This window comes from Chlorocebus sabaeus, chromosome 10, assembly GCF_047675955.1.
Source record: "Chlorocebus sabaeus isolate Y175 chromosome 10, mChlSab1.0.hap1, whole genome shotgun sequence".
NCBI lineage: Eukaryota > Metazoa > Chordata > Mammalia > Primates > Cercopithecidae > Chlorocebus > Chlorocebus sabaeus.
The window spans coordinates 106,780,182-106,803,867 of NC_132913.1; the positions used below are offsets into that span (position 1 = coordinate 106,780,182).

Consider the following 23,686-nt stretch of genomic DNA (forward strand, 5'->3'; position numbering starts at 1 on the left):
ATTTGCCTGCCTCAGCCTCCCAAAGTGCTGGGATTACAGGTGTGCGCCATTGCGCCCAGCCACCTTACAATCTTACAAGTTGTGTTATGTGTTACCACAAGCAAGTTCTGTGCCTCAGTCTTTCCATCTGTAAAATGAGACTCATCATGTAAAGCACCTCGGAGACTGCTGGCCACGTAGGAAGCCTCTTTCTAACCTAGCGTTCCCGCCTAGGAGGGCCTTACTGGCAGCTGGTGTTCTCCCGCTGTGCTCTCTGCACCTTCTGAGAGATCAGCAGGGACCAGCTCCGGGGTTAGGCTGGGTTTGGAGTCCAGATGCCCAGCGGACAGAAATGTGTAGGAGTCTGGGTTGCAGCTGCACAGACAACACACTAACTTTATTCACACTGGTACAAAAGTAGATTTTTCTAGAAATGTTCTCTTGCACCAGAAGGAGAGAGGTTGAGCAGCACATGGTGGGAGGGTGGTGGGAGGAGGCTGGGCATGAGGCCAGGGAGGGCGGAGCGCCCAAGTGTGAGTCAAGGAGGCAGGCCTGGGGCTGAGAAGCAAGGGGAGCCAGGTGTGGCGACCCTCCACCCTGTTCTTCCACATTGGAGCATAGAGGGGCACACATAGATGTTGGGGGAGCTCCCAGAAACACAGGAGAGCCACAGGAGAGCCAGGCCAGGGAATGTAGGCAGGAGAAGGCTCTGGGTAGAATTGCTGCCCACGTCCTTTCTTCTCCTGGCTGCAGCACCCCCGTGGGATGCCCCAGGCTCTGGGATGCCCCGGGCTCTGGCATGTGTGAGGCTGGGCAGGCATGCCTCTTCTGGCTTCCCCTTCCTGACTCTTCTAGAAGGGCTGAGCATGCCCAAGAAGTGACCGGTGGGGCAGTGAGGAGTGGGTACACAGAGATGCGCACACAGGCAAAGAGGGACAGAGGCTGGGCTGCCTGCCAAGGGGCCCCAGGGTCTCACTGGGGCAGGGCCTTGAGGATGGCATTCACCTCCTCCGCCACGGCTGTCAGGGCAAATTCAAACTGGTCCTGGGGAAGGGCAGTGGCAGGATGGTCACGGAGAGGCCTGACCTCTGCTCTGCCCTCAAAGTGGGGAGTTTTCGGTGGGGGTGTGGGGCCCTGGGCAGGTCCCCTGGGAGGAGGAGAGTCCTCCTGGAGGAGGGACAGAGGCAGGTGGGAGAGGTTGGCAGCTGCTGCTTTCCCTGGGGTGGCCAGGAAGTGGGTGCTAGGGAAGGGTGGCAGCTGGGGTTGGGGCAGGAAGGCAAGGTCACCTTAGAGCGGACAAGGCCAGGTCGCTGGTCACGGACGTGCTCCAGGGTGGCAGCGATGTCAATCTCCTTCACTCCTGGAGATGGAGGTGGGGATGGGACTGCTCAGGGGGTGTCCAGAGGAGGATAGGACCCAGAAAACCTGGGGCCTCCTGGAGGCAAAGAGCTTTGGAGGACTGGGCAGAGCCTAGAGGTTGACAACCTGCTCCTTCTGAGCTCCCAGGACCCTGTGTGCTGGGGAGCCTCTAAAAAGGGCCTGGGGGCTGCGGGCGCCATGGGGAAGCTCCCTACCTTTTGCCATGCGGTTCAGGACCATGTCGATGAGGATGTAGGTGCCGGTCCTCCCCGCACCATCACTGAAACAGGAGTTAGTGACAGGTTTAGCTTGCAATGCAGCAGAAAGGAGGAGGGACTGAGGAGGCCTGAAGGCCTGGGGGAGGGGAGGACACTGGGTGACCCCTTTGGGTTGGCCTGGAGAGGGAGTGAGTGAGCCGAGATGAAGGAAAGCTCATAGCACCTACACGCTGGGACTTGGGCCTTGAGAGGGGAGTCTGTGACTTGTGGGTGTCACTTGGGCAATAGGACAACCAAAGAGGAGAGCCATGGCTCAGCCCTGAAGTGTAGGCAACAGGAGGGAACTGGATGGGCCTCTCTAGCCTTCAGCAAACTTTTTGTGTATGGGGGCCAATGGTCAATATTTTTCAACTTTGTGGGCCACATACAGTTTGTGTCACATACTTTTCTTCTTTTTTCTTCACCCATTTAAAAATGTGAATGCCATTCTTAGGTCTTGGCCACTAAAAACAGGTGGTGTGCTGGATTTGACCCATGCCTGGTTTGCTAGCACCAAGGGGACAGGCAGGCAATGTGCACAGGAGACGCACACAGGGAGTTGGACCACAGAGAGGAACCTCCTCTCCACCCACCTGCAGTGCACGATGATGGGGCAGGAGCGGCCCCGGTAGCACTTGTTCACCTTCCTGCAACAAGAAATGGGTGTGAGGGCCAGTGGGCACCAGCAGAGAGGGAAAGGGAAGCTGAAACACATGCCATGGACCTCTCTTTCTTCCTTTTCTCCCCACCTGCCGGGGGCAGAGGGGGAAGATGGTCGGAGAAAGGAGCCAGGGCTGGAGGCAAAGAACCAGAGCTGGTGTGGGTGGCACTGGGCTCGCCTTACAAGCTAGGTGCCCAAGCTATGTGCCTGGAACAACTGATTTAACCTCTTTGAGCCTCAGTTTTCTTACCTGTAAAATGGAGGATAGGAAGAATAACCTCCTTAGGGTTCTTACAATGATCACATGAGATAACCCATGTAAAGAGCTAAGTGCCAGGTCTGGCACACAATAGGTGCTCAATACATAGTAGCAACTATTAATGATAATACATCATCATATTAAGAGCCGCCTCTGCCCAAGTCCAAGGGAATAGGCTTTCTGGTGACTTCAAGGGTGTCCGTCTTGCTACATCGTTGCTCTGCCCCTCTGCCATCCTCTATGACCACCCAGGCTATTCTCCTCCCAACTCAGGCTCCAGTGGTCCTTAACAGTTGTGACATCAGGCTGCCCTGGGCATAGCATTCCCCGGGCCAGGGGAAGACAACCCCAACCCCTCAACTCGGGACATTGTGCTACTGTCTGTCTCCCTGGAGCAGTCTCACTTCAGCACAGGCATTCTGTGGTCACATGGACATTCTGTGGTCCACTTGGACCTCAGACCTTTCTCTGCTGCTCCTGACCACGTCTCAGTGAGGAGTAGGGGGCTTCTCCATCTCTCAGTGAACCCATCTAACCTGCCCTTGTCCTTTATGACCTTTCTGCTTTGGGAGTCACCTGCATACTCCTGATATCCCTGCAAGCCAGAACTAGGGAAGATCTTCTTAGGGGTTCTCAGATTGAAGTTTGGAACTTCGCAGTCATTCAGCTATGGGACCAGGTGATTTAGAATGGCTTTATAGGAGTCCACATGGTTTTCTAGCTCATTGGCTGTTATGTCAGAGGGCTGGGGTAGAAAAGTAGTCACAATAGTTGTTTTTGTTCATTTAATGATAATAGGCAGCATCTAGAGTTAATTGAGCCCTTGCTATGTATCAGGCACTTATGCTAGATTTTACATACTTCATCAAATCTTGCAACAACCCTCTAAAGCAGGGGTCCCCAATCCCTGATGCATGGACCAGTGTCAGTCTGTGGCCTGCTGGGAACCGAGCCGCATAGCAGGAGGCGAGTGGTGGGCAAGTGCGCGTTACTGCCTGAGCTCCGCCTCCTGTTAGATCAGCCATTGCAGTAGATTGTCATAGGAGTACGAACCCCATGGTGAACGGCACATGTGAGGGATCTAGGTTGCAAGCTCCTTATGAGAATCTAATGCCTGATGATCTGAGGGGGAACAGTTTCATCCCCAAACCACTCCCTCTCCCAGCCATGGAAAAATTGTCTTCCACAAAACCGGTCCCTGGTGCCAAAAAGGTGGGGGACCTCTGCTCTAAAGCGTGTGTGATCATCCTCATCTCACAGGTAGTGGCACGGAGGGAGGCCAAGGAGCTTGCTCAGGGTCACTTTCTTAGGGTCTCTTTTATTAATTTGTTTTTTTTCTGGGGGGGCTGACTGAACTGCATTTATTTTGTTTTGTTTTGTTTTGTTTTTGTTTTTTTTGAGAGGGAGTCTGGCTCTGTTGCCCAAGCGGGAGTGTGGTGGCACGGTCTCGGTTCACTGCAACCTCTGCCTCCCAGGTTTAAGAGATTCTCCTGCCTCAGCCTCCTGAGTAGCTGGGAATACAGGTGCTTGCCACCATGCCTGGCTAATTTTTGTATTTTTAGCAGAATGGGGTTTCACCATGTTGGCCAGTCTGGTCTTGAACTCCTGACCTCAAGTGATCCACCCACCTCGGCCTCCCAAAGTGCTGGGATTACAGGCGTGAACCACCGCGCCTGGCCCCGAACTACATTTATTAAGCAACAATTTATTTGTTCTGGATGTCTAATGCCAACTGAGTTTATATAATTCCAGCCTAAAGCAATCTTTTAGCTTATCTGTGCAGCTTTAAAACAGATCCGTGCACTAGTTCTATCACGATTTTTTAAATGTGGAAAAAAGGAAATAGCTCTGATACCCTGGCACTGCTTTCAAGATGCCTGTGTCTCAGGCCTCAGGGATCCCAGTTAGAAACTGCTGTCCAGAGGTTCAGAAACTATACCCACGTCCCCACCCCCAGCTCTGCTCCTCTGTCCAGTACCTAGAGACATTAGACCAGCTTGGCAAGGGACAGAGAACCAGGAGAAGGGTGCAGTGCGGGTGGGCCCCTGCCCTTGGTGGCAGGCTTCCCAAGTACCTGTCTGGGGCTGGGAAAGGCAGGGGACGCTGGAGGGCTGACCTGTCTTGGTGTGAGTGTTGGAAAAGGGTAAGCCCCTCAGGTAGCCCCTGTCTAGTCCCCACCTGCTCCACTGAGCCCCCCAGAATCCAGAGATCCTCCCACACTCCTTTTGACAATCTTTGCCTCTTCCCTGTCCCCCTTGCTCCCAGCTCGGGGTGGTCCCCGGGCCACATGTCCTGTCTGTCCATGCAGCAGCCACACCTGCCAATGATCACTTTTGTGACTATGCAACTGGAGTGAGAATACTAGCTGCAGATCACAAAAATGACACTGGCAGCTGTGAGGGAGAGAGAGAAAGAGGGAAGAAGGGAGAGGGAAGGACAGAGAGAGGAAAGACACGCAGCGGGAGGGAGAGGGAGAGACGGACAGAGTGGCAGAGAGAAACTGGCAGACAGGGGAGGGAGGTGGAGAAAAACGGGGGAGGGGACAGAGAGGGAGAAATGGAGAGAGAAAGAAAGGGTGAGGCAGACAGAGTGAGACAGAGATGGGGAGAGAGAAGAGGAAGAAAGAGGAAAGTAAAAAGAATGAAAGCCACATAAATAAAAAAAAAGAGAGGCGGAGAGACGGAGAGGGATGAACGAGGGATGAAGAAGAGGGATGGTGGGAGACGGGCAGGCGGGAGTGAGAGACGGAGGGGGCAGCGAGGCAGCGCAGTGCAGGGCCTGGAGACAGCGGGGCAGGAGGGACCAGGAAGGAGACAGGAAGCAGGGACCCCGGAGAGGGAGGGGAACCAGAAAGCGAAAGGCCCTCTGGAGGAAGCAGGTGGAGGAGAAGGAGCCAGTCCCGGGAGCGTGAGAGAGAGGGAGCGGAGCAGCAGCGGCCGGCGCGCAGCTGGCCTACGCGGGTGGTGGAGCCGCGGGGACGGGCACAGCCAGAGCCTCAGGCCTGGTTTTAGGGGTGGGAGCGTGGGGTCTGGAGGGGGCGGCCAGAAGTCAGAGGCCGAGGCTCCAGGCCCGACCCGGGGCTCCAGGCCGAGCTGGCGGGCGGACCTCGGCTCCGCCCCCGCCCAGGCGGCCCCTCCAGGCGGGGGCGCCCGCGCTCACCTGCGGAAGTCCAGCAGGGGCCGCGTGGAGGCCGGTGTGCCCTCTGCCGGCCAGCTGAGGAAGTGGAACTGCGTGAGCGTGCGCGTCTCCAGGGTCTGCACGTTCTTCAGGTAGAAGCTCCGCACCAGAAAGTCCTCGCACCAGATGTGCTCCGACACCAGGTTCACCTGCCCGGCAGGGGCCCAGACCTGAGCGCCGCGGGCTGCCCCAGTCCCAGCGTTTGCGCGCGCGCTCCTCGCGACCTTCTTGGTCTCTCCAACCACCCCCCGGCCTCCCAGGACGATTCAAATGATAAGTTCCAGCGGTCCCAGGAACCCTGGCTACCTGTCACTTATCTACTGCTCAGGACCATTGGTAGCTTTTCCACCCAGACACAACTATTGTTGTGAGCCTCTCGAGGTCGGAGTTTCTCCTCCCTCTCCCTCGCAGGGTCTGCCAGAGTGTCGGTGCTACACGTGCCATAAACTTGGATGAAATTCTGTAATACTCTTATTGGATTTTTTTCATTAACCACCAGCAGGACCAATGAAAGGCTTTTTAAAAAACCGTCATGTGCTTATTTGGTGGGGAAAAAATTACTATTCAGGCTCATCTGGTGATGAGAAGCTTCTGTTATGTTCTTAAGGTCTTTTATCTTAGTGGGGGCTCACATTCTCCCATTTGTCTGAAATCTTTCTCTTTCCCCTGCTTGGCCTCTGCCCAGTTCCCCCTCTTTCTCCACCCCTCCACCTAGTCTCTCTTCGAATGAAAAAGTTTGTTTCTCTTTTACATTAGTAACATATACAACAGGTATTTCTTTCTTTGCTTTGGCCGCCAGGAAACTCAGCTAAATTAGGCTCAATTAACATACGTCTTAATCTCAGTATTTGGGTATACTTATCTTCCCTGTCTAATATACACTTAGCTGTTAGCTTCTTACCTCGGTTTTGGTGGTTTTATAGTTTTATTTCTGTGCCTTTATCATAAGTCTCTATGAATGTTTTTTGACTCTAGACAGGATACACACACACACACACACAATGTACATATGTGAATATATGTGTATGCATATATGTGTTTATATATATTCATATATGTATGAATCATGAGCAGGGCCAATAAAAGGCTTTTTAAAAAGACTGTTGAGTGCTCATTTGGTGAAGAAAAAGTTACAAAAAGGCCATCATCTACTCTCCCCACATCCATTGTCCCCTTGCTGTGGGGCCCTGCTGACCTCATATACATGATAGAGGGAGGCACCCTCATCTGGCCAGTAGCGGTCACACTGCTTGACACCATCCTCCACCAGCGGGGTCAGCATGACGATGACGGTACAGCCGCTCTCCCACACCATCTAGGGACAGAGACCCAGGTGAGCTTCACTCTAACCTCCCTGGGACCTGGCTGGCCACAAGGACCCCAGAGAAGCCCTCCCTTTAAGAGCCCACCTGCCAGAAGTCTGCGATGGTATGGGACAGCGGGCCCTGCGTGGCTATGTAGGCTGGCATCCGAGGGTCATGCTCAATCTGGAGGCAGGGAAGATACACCATGAGCCAGTGTGGGAAATGCCACTATGGACAGGCGTGGTCAAAGCAAGTGGGTCAGGGTCTAAGAAGGCTGGCAATTCCCCCTTTCCTTGCTAGGATATCAGGCCCCACCACTCCAGGGGGTTGGTGGGGTGGGAGGTGACCATGGGGAAACGGAGTGCCTAGGGCCAGGATAATGATGGGGCAGAGGTGGGGGCTGGAGTCAGGGCCACTCACAATGGGGCTGGCGTTGATGTAATCGCTCCGAGAAGGGCTGCTCTCCACTTTCAGTTTTATGCGGGCATGGTCATCTGTACACCCCACCCCAGATGGCCCTCTGGTCATTGGCGTCGCGGGACCTCTGCCACTCAGCCTCAGCCAGAAGCCCAAGCCCTCACCCCAAGCCCTCCAGACCTCACAGCAGAGAGAGGGCTGGGCCAGGTTGACCAGTAGGGTTCACTCACAGGGCAGGAAGTCAGGATGCCGGTTCTTTTTGATGTTGCCCTCCCCTTGCGCGGTGGCACAGGTGTTTGGCTCTGCTTGGTAGGCACAGAGGGCCTGCCACTCCTTGGCCAGGCGGTCCCGGTTCCTCAGGTGATCCTCCATGTATGCCTGTGGGGGCACCACGGTCTGGCTCTGGCCCACACAGCCAGCCTGGCCTCTCTCACCATCCCATTCCTTCACCCACTCTGAGCTCAGGCCCTGTCCTGACCAGAATCATGTGTCCCGTGGAGATGTCCATGTTGGCTTGGGCAGGCTCCTCGCACCAGGACGGAGTGCTGCTGTGGGAGCTGGGGCTGGCCTGGGCTGCGTCGCTGAACTGGGAGGACACACTGCTCACCCGCGAAGGCTCCGGCGGACCCTCTGCCCGGTTGAACAAGGACTTTGTGGCCATGTGCTGGCGGCACAGGTCCTGTGGAGGAAGAACTAGGTGAGGTCCAAGAGTCCCCTGAAACTTTTCAGCAGGGCCCTGGGTTCAGCTCTGGGCTCCTAGGCTTGTCCTTGACTGATTTTCAGTGAAACTCAGCTCCTCTGGGGTAGGGTCTTCTGCCTGGCCCTGATCCTTTTCAGGGTTGTTCTGCTTGGGTGGTGCTTATGTCAACCTCAGACGTGACAGAGTGGAATCCCAGAACCCCAGAAGCACAGCACCAAGAAGAACCTTAGGCACCGTATGCTCCCAATTCCCATGCGTTCATAAAGGCCCATACCATACTCCCTCCCACCGGGGCTTCTCCAGCCCCCACTGGACCTTCCCGGGGATGAGGGCTCACTCCCCATTCAGTTCCTACCCTTACTCCACGCAAGACCCAGACTCCCAAGCCCCTTGCATTTCTTCTGCTCAACCAGCTTCTGGGGCTGCACACCTGGTACTCAAAGGTAGTGTCACCATGGGCCCCCTCAGGCCCCAGGGCTGCCAGGCGCTCCTTGTCCCGCTGCCGCGCATGCTGCCGCACGCACAGAGCCACAGCCAAAGCCACCAGCAGCCCAGCCACACCTGCCAGGGCCACCAGAGTGAGCAGCACTGAGCGAATGGGAGAGGTGCTGTGCGCGATTCGGGGAAGGACTGCAGCTGCCTCCTCCCTCTGTGGGAACAAGGCTAGAATCAAGGGAGGCAGTGGCACGGGGAGATTTCAGAGCTGCTCCTCACCCTGCTCCCCTGTCACAGCCCCTGTTAGGACATCTCCTGGGGCAAAGCTGGGAGAGTAGGGGTATGGTGGTACAGCCAGATGGGCTCTCAATCCCCATCGGATCAACTCAACTACAGTGCAGTGCCAGAGGCCCCCACCAGGAGTATTTGCATTTAAAAACGGACGGAGAACCCTAGGAATTGAATTGTAGAATGTGAGGCATCCATGTTGGACACAGAGGACAAAGATATTTTGAGTACAGGCCAGGCGTGGTGGCTCCCGCCTGTAATCTCAGCATTTTGGGGGGGTCAAGGTGGGTGGATCACCTGAGGTCGGGAGTTCGAGACTAGCCTGGCCAACATGGTGAAACCCCGTCTCTACTAAAAATACAAGAAAAAATTTAGCCGGGCTTGGTGGCAGGTGCCTGTAATCCCAGCTACTTGGGAGGCTGAGGCAGGAGAATCTCTTGAACCTAGGAGGCGGAGGTTGCAGTGAGCCGAGATACAGCCATTGCACTCCAACCTGGACGACAAGAGTGAAACTCTGTCTCAGACAAACAAACAAAACATATTTTGAATATAATGTCCTTTCTGTGCAAGGTGTTCCCTTGGAATTTGGAGACTTCGCTCCAGCAGACTAAGGGCGGCTCAACTAGTTCTCAGGCCTTTTTACTGCACACGGCTGGTCCTGCAGGGAAGGGACACCTGCGCCATCTGCTGGTAAGAAAGAGAACTGCAGGGGGAGGGGCTGTTTGAACGAAGGCCGCGCCCACCCAGCCGGGCCTACGGACACCTGAGGTTTCAGCTCCAGTTCTCCCTCTGGCTTGCCTCCAGCTCTTGTGGACAATATCAGCCCTCGGGGGCCTTTGACCGATTCTCCAGTTAGCGCATACCTGTCCCACTCCTGTCTGCAAGATTTGGAGCCCTGTCTGTGCTTCCAGTTCAGACTTCACCAGCCCTGCAGGGAGGACAAAGGTCAGGCTCGCTCCAGTCCCATGTGGTCTCCGTCCTCTGTCTTGCTCTGCCAAGCGGCAGGCAGGGCCCATGTGGGCTGGGAACCTTTCAAGGGGGCATCAGCCACAGGCTTGGATATATCCACTTAGGAATGGGGCTGGGGCCAATCCTGGGATTGAGGTCGCAGAGATATTTACCTGCTTGTTGGGTCACATCAGCCAAAGACAGGTTCTGCTCATTGTGCCGGATGCGGAAGGTGAGGGCTGGTCCCACCACACTGCCAGATAGGAGCTATGTTACTGCCTTCTCCACCCCAAACCGAAGCCCTCTCCCCATTAGAGCATGGGGCTGGAGCAGATCCGGCATGCCCTACAGGGGCGTCTGAGGCAAGGAAGATGCTAGATGGGGCCAGCAACAGGCTGGGTGTGGCCGGACCTTCAACACAACTAGGAGCATCCCTGATCTCAGAGCTTGTCTGCCCTTCTTCCCTCAAGCCCCTCCGGCCATCTCCTTGCTCAAGCTGCTTTCTAGATCTCGGCCACTGCCCCAGCAAGATGCCAGCCCCACCTGATGTTGATGAAGCTGCCCGAGGACATGTGCACATGCTCAGCCAGGATCTCCAGCAGCTTCACTCCTGCAGCCAGGCTCAGGGGCCTGGAGATGGGAGAAGGCAGAAGAAGGAAAGTGGGGCAACCCGCTCAGTCATTTTCTTAAAGCAGGCCACTCCAGGGGTGCAGAGCAGCCCGCCAGTTCCCTGTCCTTGCACATTTGCACGTTTTGCTCTCTGCTTCTGGCCAGGCAGGCCAGCCCAACTCCCAGCAGACCGGAAGGCTTCCCAGGATGCAGCCCTTACTTCTGGTCAGTGACGATGTAGCCGTATTCCTCCGCTGCTGGTCGGGCTGAGGGCTGTCCTGCCACTGTGGGCTGGCTTTGGCCCAGTGGGCTTTTCTTCTCTAGCAGGACAGATGTGGCAGCGGGTCTGGCAGCTTCCGGAGGCTCAGAGGAGACAGGGCTTGGCACCTGCTGAACTTCACTGGAGGTGGGGCTGGCAGTGGGGTGTCCAGGCATGGGGGGTGTACGGGCTGGAGGCTCTGCTGTGTCTCTGCCCTCCACTGGCCCCTCCATTGTCTGTTTAGAAGAGGGTGGAGGTGTGGCTTCTGGACAGTGCTAGGGGAAGGGGTACCCTGGACTCGGAGCTCTCCACAGTTGAGCTCAGGACCTGCTTTTCGCTTTCTACCCCCAGGGACCACTGCGGTGCTGGGTACAGAAAGGACACCAGAGCATCTGAGACAAGTAAGTGGATGCATGAATGGATAAAGGATTGAATGATTGAAAATGGTCTGTACTAATCCACAGAGTGGGCCTGGAGACAGAAAACCCCTGCAGCAAGAGAAGCTGGGGTGAGGGCAAAAGACAAACAGTCAGGCAGTGGTTTCTAGACTTTTGTTTAGCCACAAAGTCTTAGAAATCCAACACATGAAACAGAAAGAAGCAGAGCTCCTCCAGCTACAGAAGCTCAGGAAGGGCTCCCTGCTCGAAACTTCCCTCCTCCCCTAGGATGATCTGAAACGATTGCAGTGGAAAGAGGAATGAATTAAGAATTTGGTTTTCTGGCCCCAGTTCTGCCATCAACTTGTTGGGAGACCTTAGGCAATAACTTGTGGTCTCTGGGCCTTGGTTTCCCCCCAAAATGAGGGGTGGGAGGATCAGATTCTGGGTCCAGAGTTTGAGTTTTAGGTTTGGCAAGGGGGCGTGCTGCCATGGAGTGATTATCAGTCAAGGAGGTGCTGGGGACTCACTTTCTTGATATCAGCTCCAACATTTACAGCCCCTCCTGCAAGACAGGAAAAACAAGAGTCTGGAAAAACAGCTGTGGCCAAGGTCTACACAACACAAGTGGGAGAAAGGGCCAGAGACCCTGAACTTGGTGCATTTGCTGTGGTCTTCATCTCAGTCAGTGACCATGACCCTGTTACTGTCTCATCCTAAGCCTGGCCTCATTCCTCTTTGCTTCCTCCTCCCAATTTATTGTTTTATTAGCTCCTCCCTCTGCCTCTGCCATTGGCCATCTCTCTCAAAGCTACTCTTTGTTCAATTATTTCTCTACACATCAATTACTGGCTTCTCCTTAGCACTGGCTATGCCCGTTTTTAAGCCTTCATTGTCACCAACTCATCCTTCCCGATGCCTTTTTCCTGCTCACACCCTCTGTTGGCTGCTTTTTCCATTACTTCCACCCTCTAGTCTTTCCTGATCTAACTCCTAAGCTCATCACCCTACCCCCTTGCTCCCTGCCTTGCTGGCAATGACCCTGTGTCTCAAAGGAACTCTCTCCCCTAAAGCCTGACTTTTCCCCTCCAGGCTACTCCAAGTGGTCTTGAGGCAGGGCAAGCGGCCTCCATGGAGCTGGGAGATGGTGGTCCCTCCCTCTGCCTGGACACTTACCCAGATTTCTTCCTGCACCCTTGGGCAGTAGCTGCAGCAGGGTCAGGAGTGTGGAGAGCTGCTCAGGGGTCAGCTGACGCAGCTCTACCCCATAGCCCGCCAGCACAGCAGCCAGCCTCTGCAGAGCCGCATCTGCTGGAAGTCAGACACAGAGCTCAGGGCTGATTCCGTGGCGAACTTGTGGGATGCTGATGAGTGAGTGAGGATGGGAGGGGACTAGCATATTAAGAGACTCTTCCCAAACACCAGTACACCAAGGGGTACCCTCCGTTTCCCAGCCCTTGTCCACACTTTGCGGGAAAGGTCTTTCTGGGACCCAGATCAAACTTCAGGACATTTTGACTCTCCACTGCAAAGAGTCACGTCAACTCCACTCCCCACAGTGTCTCCACCACTTTCCTAGTGCCTGGCATAGAACAGCTTGTCAGTAGACATTCCTTAAGTGTATGAATGAATTTAAGGACAAGTTAACCAAGGCATGGATTGTCAGGGAAGGGCCCAACCATGGTTCCCCCAAAGCAGCCCTCACAGGGAGGTGGATGCTGAGGACCTTGTTACCTGGCTGCACTGCTGGGGAAGCAGGCTTCTCTCCATGACCCCCTAGTCCTTCCTCCTCATAGCCCTCTGGGGAGTCCTCTGCCTGGCTGCTGACCCCTTGTTCTGGCAGCCTTGGCACCCTGGCCCTGCTGGGTGCTGGCAACTCCTGGGCCAGATAGAGGAGCCCAGAGTCCTGAAAAAGCTGGGCAGGTGAAGGCCCTGGAAGGTCCCCATAGGAGTGGCCAGGGTGGTCCCCAAATATGCCCTTGGAGGCAGTTCTGCTGAAGAGGGCAGGGGCTTCAGCCTTGGGCAGGGGGCCGACACTGACCATCCCTGGGGAGCCCTCTGAGACACGGGAGCCATCACGGGAGCCAAACTGTGAAAAACCAGAAATCTGGGTAAGAGCAGAAGTCTGGGCTGAGAGACTGCGGTCAGGGTGGGACCAGAGTCAAGGGCTTACCTGGTGGAACAGGTAGGGCTGCAGCAAGGCAGGTTCGTAACTCAGGGCAGGGTGGGGAGGCTGTGGGGGCAGCAGCAGGTGTTCCAAGAGAGGGGGGAGCAGCTCAGCCTGCAGAGGGGACAGAGAGGAGCTGGCCCCAGCTCCACCTCTGCCCACTGGTGGTTGTGGAAGTCGATGCTGGGAAGCAGGGGCGGATCCAGTGGGGATGTCCTGTAAAAGCAGCTCCCCAGCAGGACCAGGTCTCCTGGGTGCCAAGCCAGACCTGTAGAGGAAAGCAAAGTGTGTGTGTTGGAGCCGGGGGAAGGGCATAGAGAGCCTGCAAGGCAGAACTAGTTGGGTCCAGGCAGGCTCAGCAGTTAAGAGCAGGCCTGACCTCTTTAGAAACTGGGTGACCTCAGGGGAAGAGAGATGGGCTGGGTGGGCATGGGGAGGGACCAGAGGGCCAAGCTGAGGGCAGAGGTATCTGCCTGCCTGGTGAGCATGGCTGGGTCTCTGAAACAGCTGCAAAGGCTGGGTAATCATGAGGCTGGGGATGGAGAAGGGGCAAACAGGAGCAGAGGAAGGCAGCCAGGAATTTATCTAGATGAACTGTGGCTGCAGCTGTCCCTGTTGCCCCATGTGCCATGTCCCCACACCTGGCTCTCCAAGTATATGTCCAAACATTTGGGACTGCTCCTCCACCCCCCATCACTATGCCGTCTTCATCCTGGTATTCACCATCTGAGCTCCGTAAACCTCATTTACTTTCTCTGCTTTGCAGAGTCTGGATGATGTCTTTAGAGGCCCTAACCACAAAAAGATGATGGCGGCTCCTGTCATATAGAAATTCACATAATAATGAAATGGAATATTGAACAACTTCAGTCCAACACAATTCTAATTTCTCCCATGATGACTACATTGATGCTTCTTTTAAAGTATCCAATGTAAAAGTTTTTCAAAACATTTAAAAAATGCCCCTGTTTTTCTGGATCCCTAGAGATGAGCTCAGCTCCTGTTGGCCATGTGAGCATGTCAGAGAGTGACCGTTCCTGCACCTCTTTACCTGTGTCCCAGCGTGCTGGCCTTGGTGCCCACTTCCTTCCCCTTCCCTGCATCCATTAGGACAACCACAGACTCACCAGCCTCACCATTGCTAGAGTTGTTGAGAAAGGCTGCCTACCTGTCCCTTGGACGGGGCTCTGGGGGGCGAAGCCTGGGAATGCGCTCCATCTCCTGAGAGATCACATACTGGGTGAGGTCATCATGCCAGGACAATCCTGTCAGGAAAAAGGATAGCGTAAGTTGGTTCAGGAGTCTGGGGATCCAGTAATGGGGACCACTGGGGATCAGAACTGTACCCTCTGCCCTGCAGCTCATGGGGTTTGTCAGAGTAGAGGGACAAACTCAGTGGGTGATCTGAGCTGTCCTCTTCCCACCCTCAGTTACAGCTATTGGAGCCAGACCGCCTGGGTTTGAATCCTGCCTTTGCTACTGATGTAACCTTGGGCAAGTTGCTGAACCTCTCCAAGCCTCAATTCCCTCATCTATAAAACGGGGATTTATACCTCCTAGGATTGTTATTATCATTAAAATAACACATATAAATATCAAACAGTTAGAATAGTGCCTGTCATGTAGTGAACTTTTAACAAATGCTATTACCATAATTATTATTACTATTGTTATTATTCTTTGTGTTGACCCTGAACCTCAACTTTCTCTGTAAAGTGGAAATGATACATATTTCAGGAGGCTGTTGTGAGATCAAGGGTGATCAGGGAAATCAAAGTGCTTAGAAAACTCTAAAGCACAATCCACATGTTTTAAACATGTATAATCATCTTCAGTGTTATCATCATCATCACCATCATCATTATCATCATCATCTTATTCATAGACAACTCTCCTGTTTGACTCTTTCCCCAAAAATCTCTGCTGTCAGGAGTTATTCTAAAGGAATAATTTCCCACTTTTCACCCTCATTTTTTCTTCTCTGGTTCTGGATTTAAAATCTGTGCTGCTCTTAACTTGTATTTTGGTATCTACCAACATCCACACCTGCCTCCTTGCTTATTCACATTAGATGAGCTGTCTGTGTTCCTATTTAAAGCCAGTTCCTCTGAGCTCTAGATTTCGTCCCCTTTCACCTACTCAGGAATATTCTCCTTGCAATTCTCTCCTCTTTCCTACATGATTTCCTTTGTTCTCTACTGAATTATTCACATTATTCCCATGCAAACAATATGCAATTTCTTCCATCTTAAGAAAATTACTGCTTGATCCCACGTTCTTCTCTAGGGATCACTCCATTTCTCTGCAGGAAGACTTCTAGAAAAAGTTGTCTGTACTGACTATATCCAATTCCTCTCTTTCCATTCCCTCTTAATCAACTTTATTCAGGATTTTATTCCCAACTATTCTACAAAAGCTGCTCTCATCAGGATCACCAGTGACATCTGCATGTCCAAATCTGGTGGTCAATTCTCATATCTTGTTTTACTCATCCTGTAATCATCATTTGACACTGTTGGTCACTCCTCCTCCTTGGTACACTTTCTCTTGGCTTCTGGAACAATGAACACTATTGTTTTTAATCCTACTCCACTGGCTTCCCCTTCTCAGTCTCCCTGAGAGGAAGTTGATGATTCCTCTTTTTCTTCTGGTCCTCATTTTTTTTTTTGAGATGGAGAGTCTCGCTCTGTCACCTAGGCTGGAGTGCAGTGGTGCAATCTCGGCTCACCGCAACCTCTGCCTCCTGGGTTCAAGTGATTCTCCTGCCCCAGCCTCCTGAGTAGCTGGGATTATAGGCACTTGCCACTACAGCTGGCTAATTTTTGTATTTTTAATAGAGACAGGGTTTCGCCATGTTGGTCAGGCTGGTCTTGAACTCCTGACTTCGTGATCTGCCTGCCTCAGCCTCCTAAAGTGTTGGGATTACAGGTGTGAGCCACCGCACCCGGCCTGTTCCTTTTAATGTAAGAATTATCTAGGACTTGATCCTTGGTCTTCTTCATAGACACTCAATCTTTTGGTTAGCTCATCCACCTCATGGGTTTAATTACCATTTATATGCCAAAGAATTCCAAATTTATATCTACAGTTGAGACTTCTGTCTCTCAGAATCCAGTCTCATGTATGCAACTTCCCACTTCACTTGAGTAGACATCTTAAACTCAACATATTCAAAGCTGAACACCCCCACAAAGTTGATCCATTTGCAAGTTTCCACATTATAATTAGTGACATCTCCACTGATTCAGTTATTCAGTGAATAAAACCTTTGACTCCTGGCTGGGCGTGGTAGCTCACGCCTGTAATCCCAGTACTTTGGGAGGCCCATGCAGATGGATCATTTCAGGTTAGGGCTCAAGACCAGCCTGGACAACACGGTGAAGCCCTGTCTCTACTAAAAATACAAAAATTAGCCAGGCATCATGGTGCGCACCTGTAATGTCAGCTACTTGGGAGGCTGAGGCAGGAGAATCACTTGAACCTGGGAGGTGGAGGTTGCAGTGAGCCGAGATTGCATCACTGCACTCCAGCCTGGGTGACACAGCAAAACTCTGTCTCAAACAACAATAACAACAACCAAAAAACAAAAAAAAAACCCAAAAAAAACCTTTGACTCCGCTCTTTATAACCATATCCAATATTTCACGAAATAATGCTGACTACCTTAAAAATAAATGTAGAATTCTGTCATTCTTCATTCCTTCCCTGCAATCACCCTGGCCTAATCCATATTCATCTCTTATCTGAGTTATTGTAGTTTTTGTTTGTTTGTTTTAGTAGAGTGAAAGCAGTTTATTAGAGAAGTGAAGAAACAAAAGAATGGCACTCCATAGACAGAGCAACCTATTGTGGCTGTTTTTAGTGGTCCTCCTCACCAACTCTTGACTCCATCTATTCTAGTCTCACTACAGCAGCAAAAGTGATGCTTGTAAAGTGTAAATCAGATCATGCGCCCCTATGCTCCAAATCTTGTAATGGTTTCCTTCTTTACTCAGAGTAAAGCCAATGTCCATACATTCCCCTATGAGGCCCTAAAGTGATCCACATCCCTTCCCCCATTACCTACCTGACTGGACCTTCTACTCTTCCTCTCCATCACTCCTCTACAGTCCCCTGGCCTGCATGGTGTTCTTCAGAATTGTGCTTTTGTCCTAGCTGTTTGGTCTGCCTGAAATACTCTTCCACTAGATAACCTTCTGACAAACTCCCCTATCTCCTTAAAAAGTCTCTTCAGATTTCATAGTCTTAATAATGTCCACCTTGACCACCTGATTTCCTGATTTAATACTGTAGCTTTCTACCTCACCACTTTGATCCCTTTATCCTGCTGTAATATTCCATGCTATTTATCATCTTCTAAGACACTATGTATTTTCTAACTTTTATAGTGTGTTCCCTCCCCTTATCCCCCAAACATAAACTCCGGCAAGCAGAGATCTTTGTTTTATTCCCTGACACATTCCAAATACCTAAAACTATGCCTGCTACATAGTCAGTACTCAATAAATACTTGTTGAATGAGGAATTGGGTGAGTGGAATATTATCCTGGCTGAGGATTCCAGAGTTCTTGGCTCTGCCAGGGAGAGGAACTGGTCCTAAGGAGATGGAAGCTGGCCTTTTCCAGTGACTTCTTCTAGAAGCCTCCTTTGGGCTTCTCCAGAGAGTCCAAATGTGAATAGCCCATCTCTAGGGTTCCACCTTTCACTCCAGCAAGATCTGGGAAGATGAGGCTCCAGCAGTGGGGGTGATAAGAATATTCCTTGTAGAAAAATATTCTTCCCCACCCATAACTAACCCAGTTCCAATCTCTCTCCTCCAGTGCACCCAGACCTTACCTTGAGACATGAGTTGTCGGAGCACACCTTGTAAGCGTTGGAGAACTGGGGAGGTGACTTGCAAAAGGGGCCGGGCCTGCCCCACTCCCACCTGGCACTGCCCAAACAAGCCATCTGAGGGCACAAAAGTGGTGTCAGCAGGGGGCTTGAATAAGAGGCTTTCCAAAGTCCAGGTTGCAAATGAGCAGTACTCTCTTCACCTCCTCCCCTACCTCTCCTCTTCCAGGCAAGTCTTCCTTCTTCTCAAGTCCAGTAGCCCTCTTCCTTTCTGGGCCTTCTCTCCCCTTCTAGTTTTTTATTACCCCTCTCCCCACCCCCCCATCTTGTGAGTTCTATGCTTGGGCCTCACTCACCCTGAATACAGACTTCCAGGTGAGAGCAGAGCCTGCGGTCAAATAGACAGCCTGTAGAGGAACAGGTGAGCAGAGGCTCAGACACCCACACACAGAGAATGGGCAGATGGGTGGACAGGCTGGGAAAGGGAGAAGCAGATGCAATTTATTCTTTCATTCTAAAGAAGGCCTTAAGCTGGGAGGAGAGTAGGAATCAGGCCTGAAATTCTTAAAAGGAATCATGGGATCTAGTTTTGGATTTTAAGAATTTGTGAGTCTGTATCCTTAAAAGCCTGTTTGCTTAACTGAGTGATGGGGAAGAAACCTTCCAGGTGCAAGGAGAGAGACTCATAGAATTACTGTAGGAGAGATTTTGGCCAAATTCTGAAAGGGGAATTTCCTTCCCAAATATCCAAAAGCATCCTATAATGGCTTGGAACTCAGAAGAGGTGGAAACCCTAGCACACTTCCCCCGGTCGGGGGAAAGAGGGTATGGGTGGGGCTGGGGAGGGTGCCTCTTAGGCAGCTCTTCCCGCGCTGTCCCGAGCCGTTGGCGCTGTCCGCGGTGCTGAAGCTCTGAGTCTGGCGCCGCCAAGGGCTCGCCTGGAGGCGGTTACCAGAGAGGAAGGGGTCACAGAGCGAGGACTGTCCACTAGACCTGAGCGCTCTGTTCTGTTCTGCCAACCCACAGCGTCACAGGAAGTACTCTGCCTCTCGGGCCTCCAAGCCCGGGTGGGGAAAGAGGGCGCCAGGCGGCGAGGCTGCGCCCCTTCCCCCACGCGCCGTCCTCCTACCCCCACCCCCCGCCCGTGAGTCAGCGCTGACTGTCTCTGTCCGCACAGATGTGAGTCAGCACCAGGCCTGGCTGTGGGGAGGGGGACAGGAGAGGACCCTCCCCTCTTCATCCTCTTCTGCCCCCTCCCCGTGCTGTCCCCCGTTACAGGAGATCAAATCGCTGCAATCAGCCTTTCTAGGCTTACGGAGAAACCCTGGTCTCTCCCTCGGCGCAGCTGGGACTCTATGCCTGCGGCCCAGGTTTCCACTGCCCAGAGATCACCGTTCCCTCATCCTCCCCGCCACGTCCCCGCCCCCTCCTCTTCCCATTCCTCAGCGCCTGTCACCGCCTCCCAGGCGCCTCGGAGCAACTGGCTTCTCCTGTGGTCTCGCAGCCGGTCTCTAAGTCCCTCTGCCCACATGCACCCCGCGTCCTTCTCCCCAACCTGCAATTTTCCCCTGAGCCCAATTCTCTAAGGTCCCGCCCCCGTATTCCCAGCCCCACCTCCAGGCCTACGCCCCTTTCCTCCCAGACGCCCTCTCACCTTCCTCATCTCGCATGCCTCCCCCAACCCACATTCTACCCGAGCTTCAAGACATTTCACCCCCACCCCCAACGAGTTTCGCTCCAGGCCCCAAGCTGCTCCCCGCCCCCCACCACCCGCCAGCCCAAGTTTCCTCCTGACCGTGGGCACTAACGGCGCTGCAGCCCCCCGGGCGGCTGCTCAGCAGCAGGAGGCAGAGGAGCAGCCGGAGACCCCCGGATCCCCCGAGACTCCCAGGCCGCCGCGGGCGCCGCATCCTTCCGAGCTCCGGGCGCTCGCTCCCGGGCCGGAGCCGCAGCGACGCTGGCGGGAGCCTGCCGGAGGGGCCGAGGCGGGGCCTGCCGCTCCCCACCTCCCTACGAGGCGGGGTCTACATGCCCCTCTCGCTGCAACGCGGCCAACAGCAGGCGGGTGCTGACGACACCTCCACCCCCGACTCGTAAGCTAATTTGCGTCACATATGGCGTAAGAGCCCTGTCGGAGCGGGGGACCTACCCAGCCCATCCCTCCTCCGTCAAATAGTAGGCGCTTAGCTAGAATTCCCACTTGGCCCCACCCCTTTTTGACCTGTAGCCCTCTTCTAGGACCACCTCTGTCTCCCCGCCCCAGGGTGGGCAAAAAGGGTCAAGTTGAGTGGGGGGCCAGGAAAGATAGGTGGGTCCAGAATGATAAACCCGAAGACGAGAAGCAGAAAAGTGGGTAGAATAAGTACTCTTACTCATTGTCATTGATGGTATTGGTCTCTTCCTTAAGAAGAAGTGGTTAGGCGTGCCTAGATTCCAGTTCTAGCAGGGCATCTACTAAGAGTATGACCTTGGGCACCTTGTTTAAATTGTCTGCGTCCAAGTTGCCTGATCTGCAAAGTGGAGGTACTGATAGTTAGTATCTGCCTCACACGAAGATTGTGAAGATTTCGTTAGTTACACTAATGTGGATCACTTAGAAAGATGACTGGACTGGTACATACTCCATGCTCCATACATATTAGCTTTCATCATTAGCTTTTATTTATTTTTATTGAGATGGAGTCTTGCTCTTTGGCCAGGCTGGAGTGCACTGGTGTGATCTTGGCTCACTGCAACCTCCACCTTCTGGGTTCAAGCCGTACTCCTGCCTCAGCCTCCCTAGTAGCTGGGATTACAGGCACAGGGCACTTTGCCTGGCTAATTTTTGCATTTTTAGTAGAGATGGGGTTTCACTTTGTTGGCCAGGATGGTCTTGAACTCTTGACCTCAGGTGATCCAACGGCCTCCGCCTCCCAAAATGCTGGGATTACAGGTGTGAGCCACCGGGCCTAGCCTCATCATCAGCTTTGACTCTCCTTTCTCTCCCCCTGTGCCAACTCAATCAATCATTTCATGGTTTTTGCCTGCAAAATACATCTCCCATCAGTCCACTTCTGTCCATCCTTACTACCTGAACTAAAACACTGTACTCTTTCACCACAACCACTGCAACAATCAGCTAACTGCTCTTTTGCTTCCACTCTAGTCATCCAATAAGTAGGGGAGTGAGCTTCTTAAGTTCAAGTTTGATCTCCTTCCTCTCTTGCTTTCCAGTAAAATAAAATAAAATTTAAAAAGGACAGAAATGCATAATGAATAGCTACACACTCATCATCCACACTTAATGGTTATTGATGTTTTTACCATATTTGCTTCTTTTTAGTATTTAAACATGAATGATAGACATCATGACATTTCTCTTCTAAATATTTCATTATGCATCTCCAAGAAATAAGGACATTTTCCTGCATAACCTAAGTGCCGTTACAACACCTAAAAAATTTACAATAATTCCTTAATATCATTTAATGCTCAGTTCATATCCAAATGTCTCAGATTTTTTCCCCCAAATGTCTTTTCTTTTCAGGTGTTTTGTTCAAAATAACAGTCAATTAAAGACAACCACTGCCTTTGTTATGTTTCTTAATTCTCTGTAAATTAGCATAGACACTATCTCCTGTTTCCCCTCCCCCATTTTTGACATCGTCATGTTTATAGACCAGGTCAATTTTTCTTTAGAAGTCTTCTTCTGGGTTTATCTAATTGTTTCTTCATGTTGCATTTCCCTGTATTTCTCCAGTGTATAACCTGTATATCACCTGTATTTCCTGTAAACTAGAAGTTGTATATGAAGTCTTGATTGTATCAAATTAAAGAATTTTTAAAGCAAAATGCCTCTCATTGCATCATTTCAGGAAGTACATGATGTCTGCTTGTTCTATTAGTGATGTTTAAATTGATCACTGATTTAAGATAGAGACAGCCAGATCTCTGCATGTAAAGCTGTGTTTTTCTAATGTGACCAGCATGTAATCCTTGGATGATACTTTGGCACTGTGAGACTATATAATTCCTCATCAACTTTTCACCTAATGGCTTCACTATTCATTGGTGATCCATCCTTTATTAAATGATTTCATTAGAGGTTGCAAAATGGAGAGTTTTATAATCCTATCATTCCATTCACATTTATCACTTATTTTATTTTGTAAAGAAGGGCTTTCTCTCATCAACTGGGTTTAGTTTACACTAAAATGCAACTCCAACTGGAAAGGTAACATACATTCTTGGTTTTTTCTCTTTACCCTTTTGCAAAATAATAAGTCGGTGTAGTGTTGTGACCTCTAACAGTGACTAATACATTTTTAAACATTTATTTACTTATTCAGAGTCAGGGTCTCACTCTATCACCCAGTCTGGAGTGCAGTGGCAAGATCATAGCTCACTGCAGCCTTCAACTCCTGGGCTCAAACAATCCTTCTGCCCCAGACTCCTGAGTAGCCACCACCATGAGCCACTATGTCTGGCTAATTAATTTTTTTTTTTTTTGTAGAGGCCAGGCACAATGGCTCATGCCTGTGATCCCAGGACTTTGGGAGGCTGAGGCAGAAGGATCACTTGAGCCCAGGAGATTGAGAACAGCCTGGGCAACATGGCAAAACCTTGTCTCTACAAAAAAATACAAAAATTAGCTGGGCGTGGTAACACGTACCTGTAGTCTCAGCCAGGTGTGGTGGCTCATGCCTGTAATCCCAGCTACTCAGGAGGGTGAGGCAGAAGAATTGTTTGAACCTGAGAGGCGGAGTTGCAGTGAGCTGAGACTGCGCCATTGCACTCCAGCCTGGGTGACAGAGTGAGATTCCATCTCAAAAAAAAAAAAAAAAAACAAAAAAACTTGTATCCATTTTTCTGCTGATGGACATTTGGGTTGTTTCAGGTTTGGTATTATTATGTATAATTTTTTTTTTTTTTAAGACAAAGTCTCGCTCTGTCACCCAGGCTGGAGTACAGTGGCACAATCTCGGCTCACTGCAACCTCTGCCTCCCAGGTTTAAGTGATTCTCCTGCCTCAGCCTCCTGAGTAGCTGGGTTTACAGGTGCACGCAACCACGCCTGGCTAATTTTTGTATTTTCAGTAGAGATAGGGTTTCATCATATTGGTCAAGTTGGTCTCTAACTCCTGACCTTGTGATCCTCCCGCCCTGGCCTCCCAAAGTGCTGGGATTACAGGCGTGAGCCACCGCGCCTGGCTGTTATTATGAATATTCCTGTACACACGTCTCTTGTGTACATATGTGTGCATTTCTCTAAGCTAGTAGTTCTTGAACTGTGGTCTCTGGACCAGCAGTATCAGTATCATCTGAAAATTTCTTAGAAATGCAAATTCTTAGGTTCCAGAACTACTGAAGAAGCAACTGTGAATGTGACTCTCAGACTTTAACAATCCCTCCAGGTGATTCTAATGCATGCTGAAATTTAAGAACCACTGTATACCTGGGAGTTAAATTGATAAGCCCTAATAGTGTATGTTCAACTTTAATGGCTAATATAAAACTGTTTTCTAAATGAATTGTACCAATTGGCTGGCCTAGCCAATTGGTACAATTAATTTAGCCAATTGGTACAATTTGGGAGGCTTAAGTGATCCTCTCCCACTTAAGCCCCCCAAAGTGTTGGTATTACAGGTATAAGCCACTGCACTAGGCCAGTGTCATTGA

The 23,686-nt window shown here is 51.7% G+C and overlaps 1 protein-coding gene across 2 annotated transcripts; it reads right to left on the reverse strand.

The window, feature by feature from the left end:
- Positions 1–348: 348 nt before the first annotated feature.
- PTPRN (protein tyrosine phosphatase receptor type N) lies at positions 349–20,041 on the reverse strand. Of its 2 annotated transcripts, none has more exons than XM_007966374.3 (23): positions 19,825–20,041; positions 18,386–18,436; positions 18,033–18,146; positions 14,365–14,461; positions 13,203–13,464; positions 12,764–13,118; positions 12,206–12,340; positions 11,560–11,594; positions 10,614–10,888; positions 10,328–10,414; positions 9,958–10,037; positions 9,700–9,764; positions 8,544–8,762; positions 7,892–8,092; positions 7,644–7,791; positions 7,417–7,490; positions 7,102–7,179; positions 6,888–7,007; positions 5,675–5,841; positions 2,189–2,242; positions 1,554–1,618; positions 1,266–1,339; positions 349–1,023 (listed from the first exon to the last, which is right to left on the reverse strand). In XM_007966374.3, the coding sequence occupies exons 1-23, from the start codon at positions 19,937–19,939 to the stop codon at positions 952–954; spliced, it is 2,943 nt and encodes a 980-aa protein (XP_007964565.1). In that variant the 5' UTR covers positions 19,940–20,041; the 3' UTR covers positions 349–951. The 2 variants fall into 2 exon arrangements, with proteins under 2 accessions (XP_007964565.1, XP_007964566.1); XM_007966375.3 differs by having other exon boundaries at positions 12,206–12,337; positions 19,825–20,040.
- Positions 20,042–23,686: the final 3,645 nt, after the last annotated feature.

Coding starts and splice junctions, on each gene's coding strand:
- PTPRN (XM_007966374.3), bottom strand. CDS start 19,939: ATGCGGCGCCCGCGGCGGCCTGGGAGTCTCGGGGGATCCGGGGGTCTC. Junction 14,462..18,032: donor CCGACAACTCATGTCTCAAG/GTAAGGTCTGGG, acceptor TTTTCCTGACAG/GATTGTCCTGGCATGATGAC. Junction 13,119..13,202: donor AGCCCTACCTGTTCCACCAG/GTAAGCCCTTGA, acceptor GGTTTTTCACAG/TTTGGCTCCCGTGATGGCTC.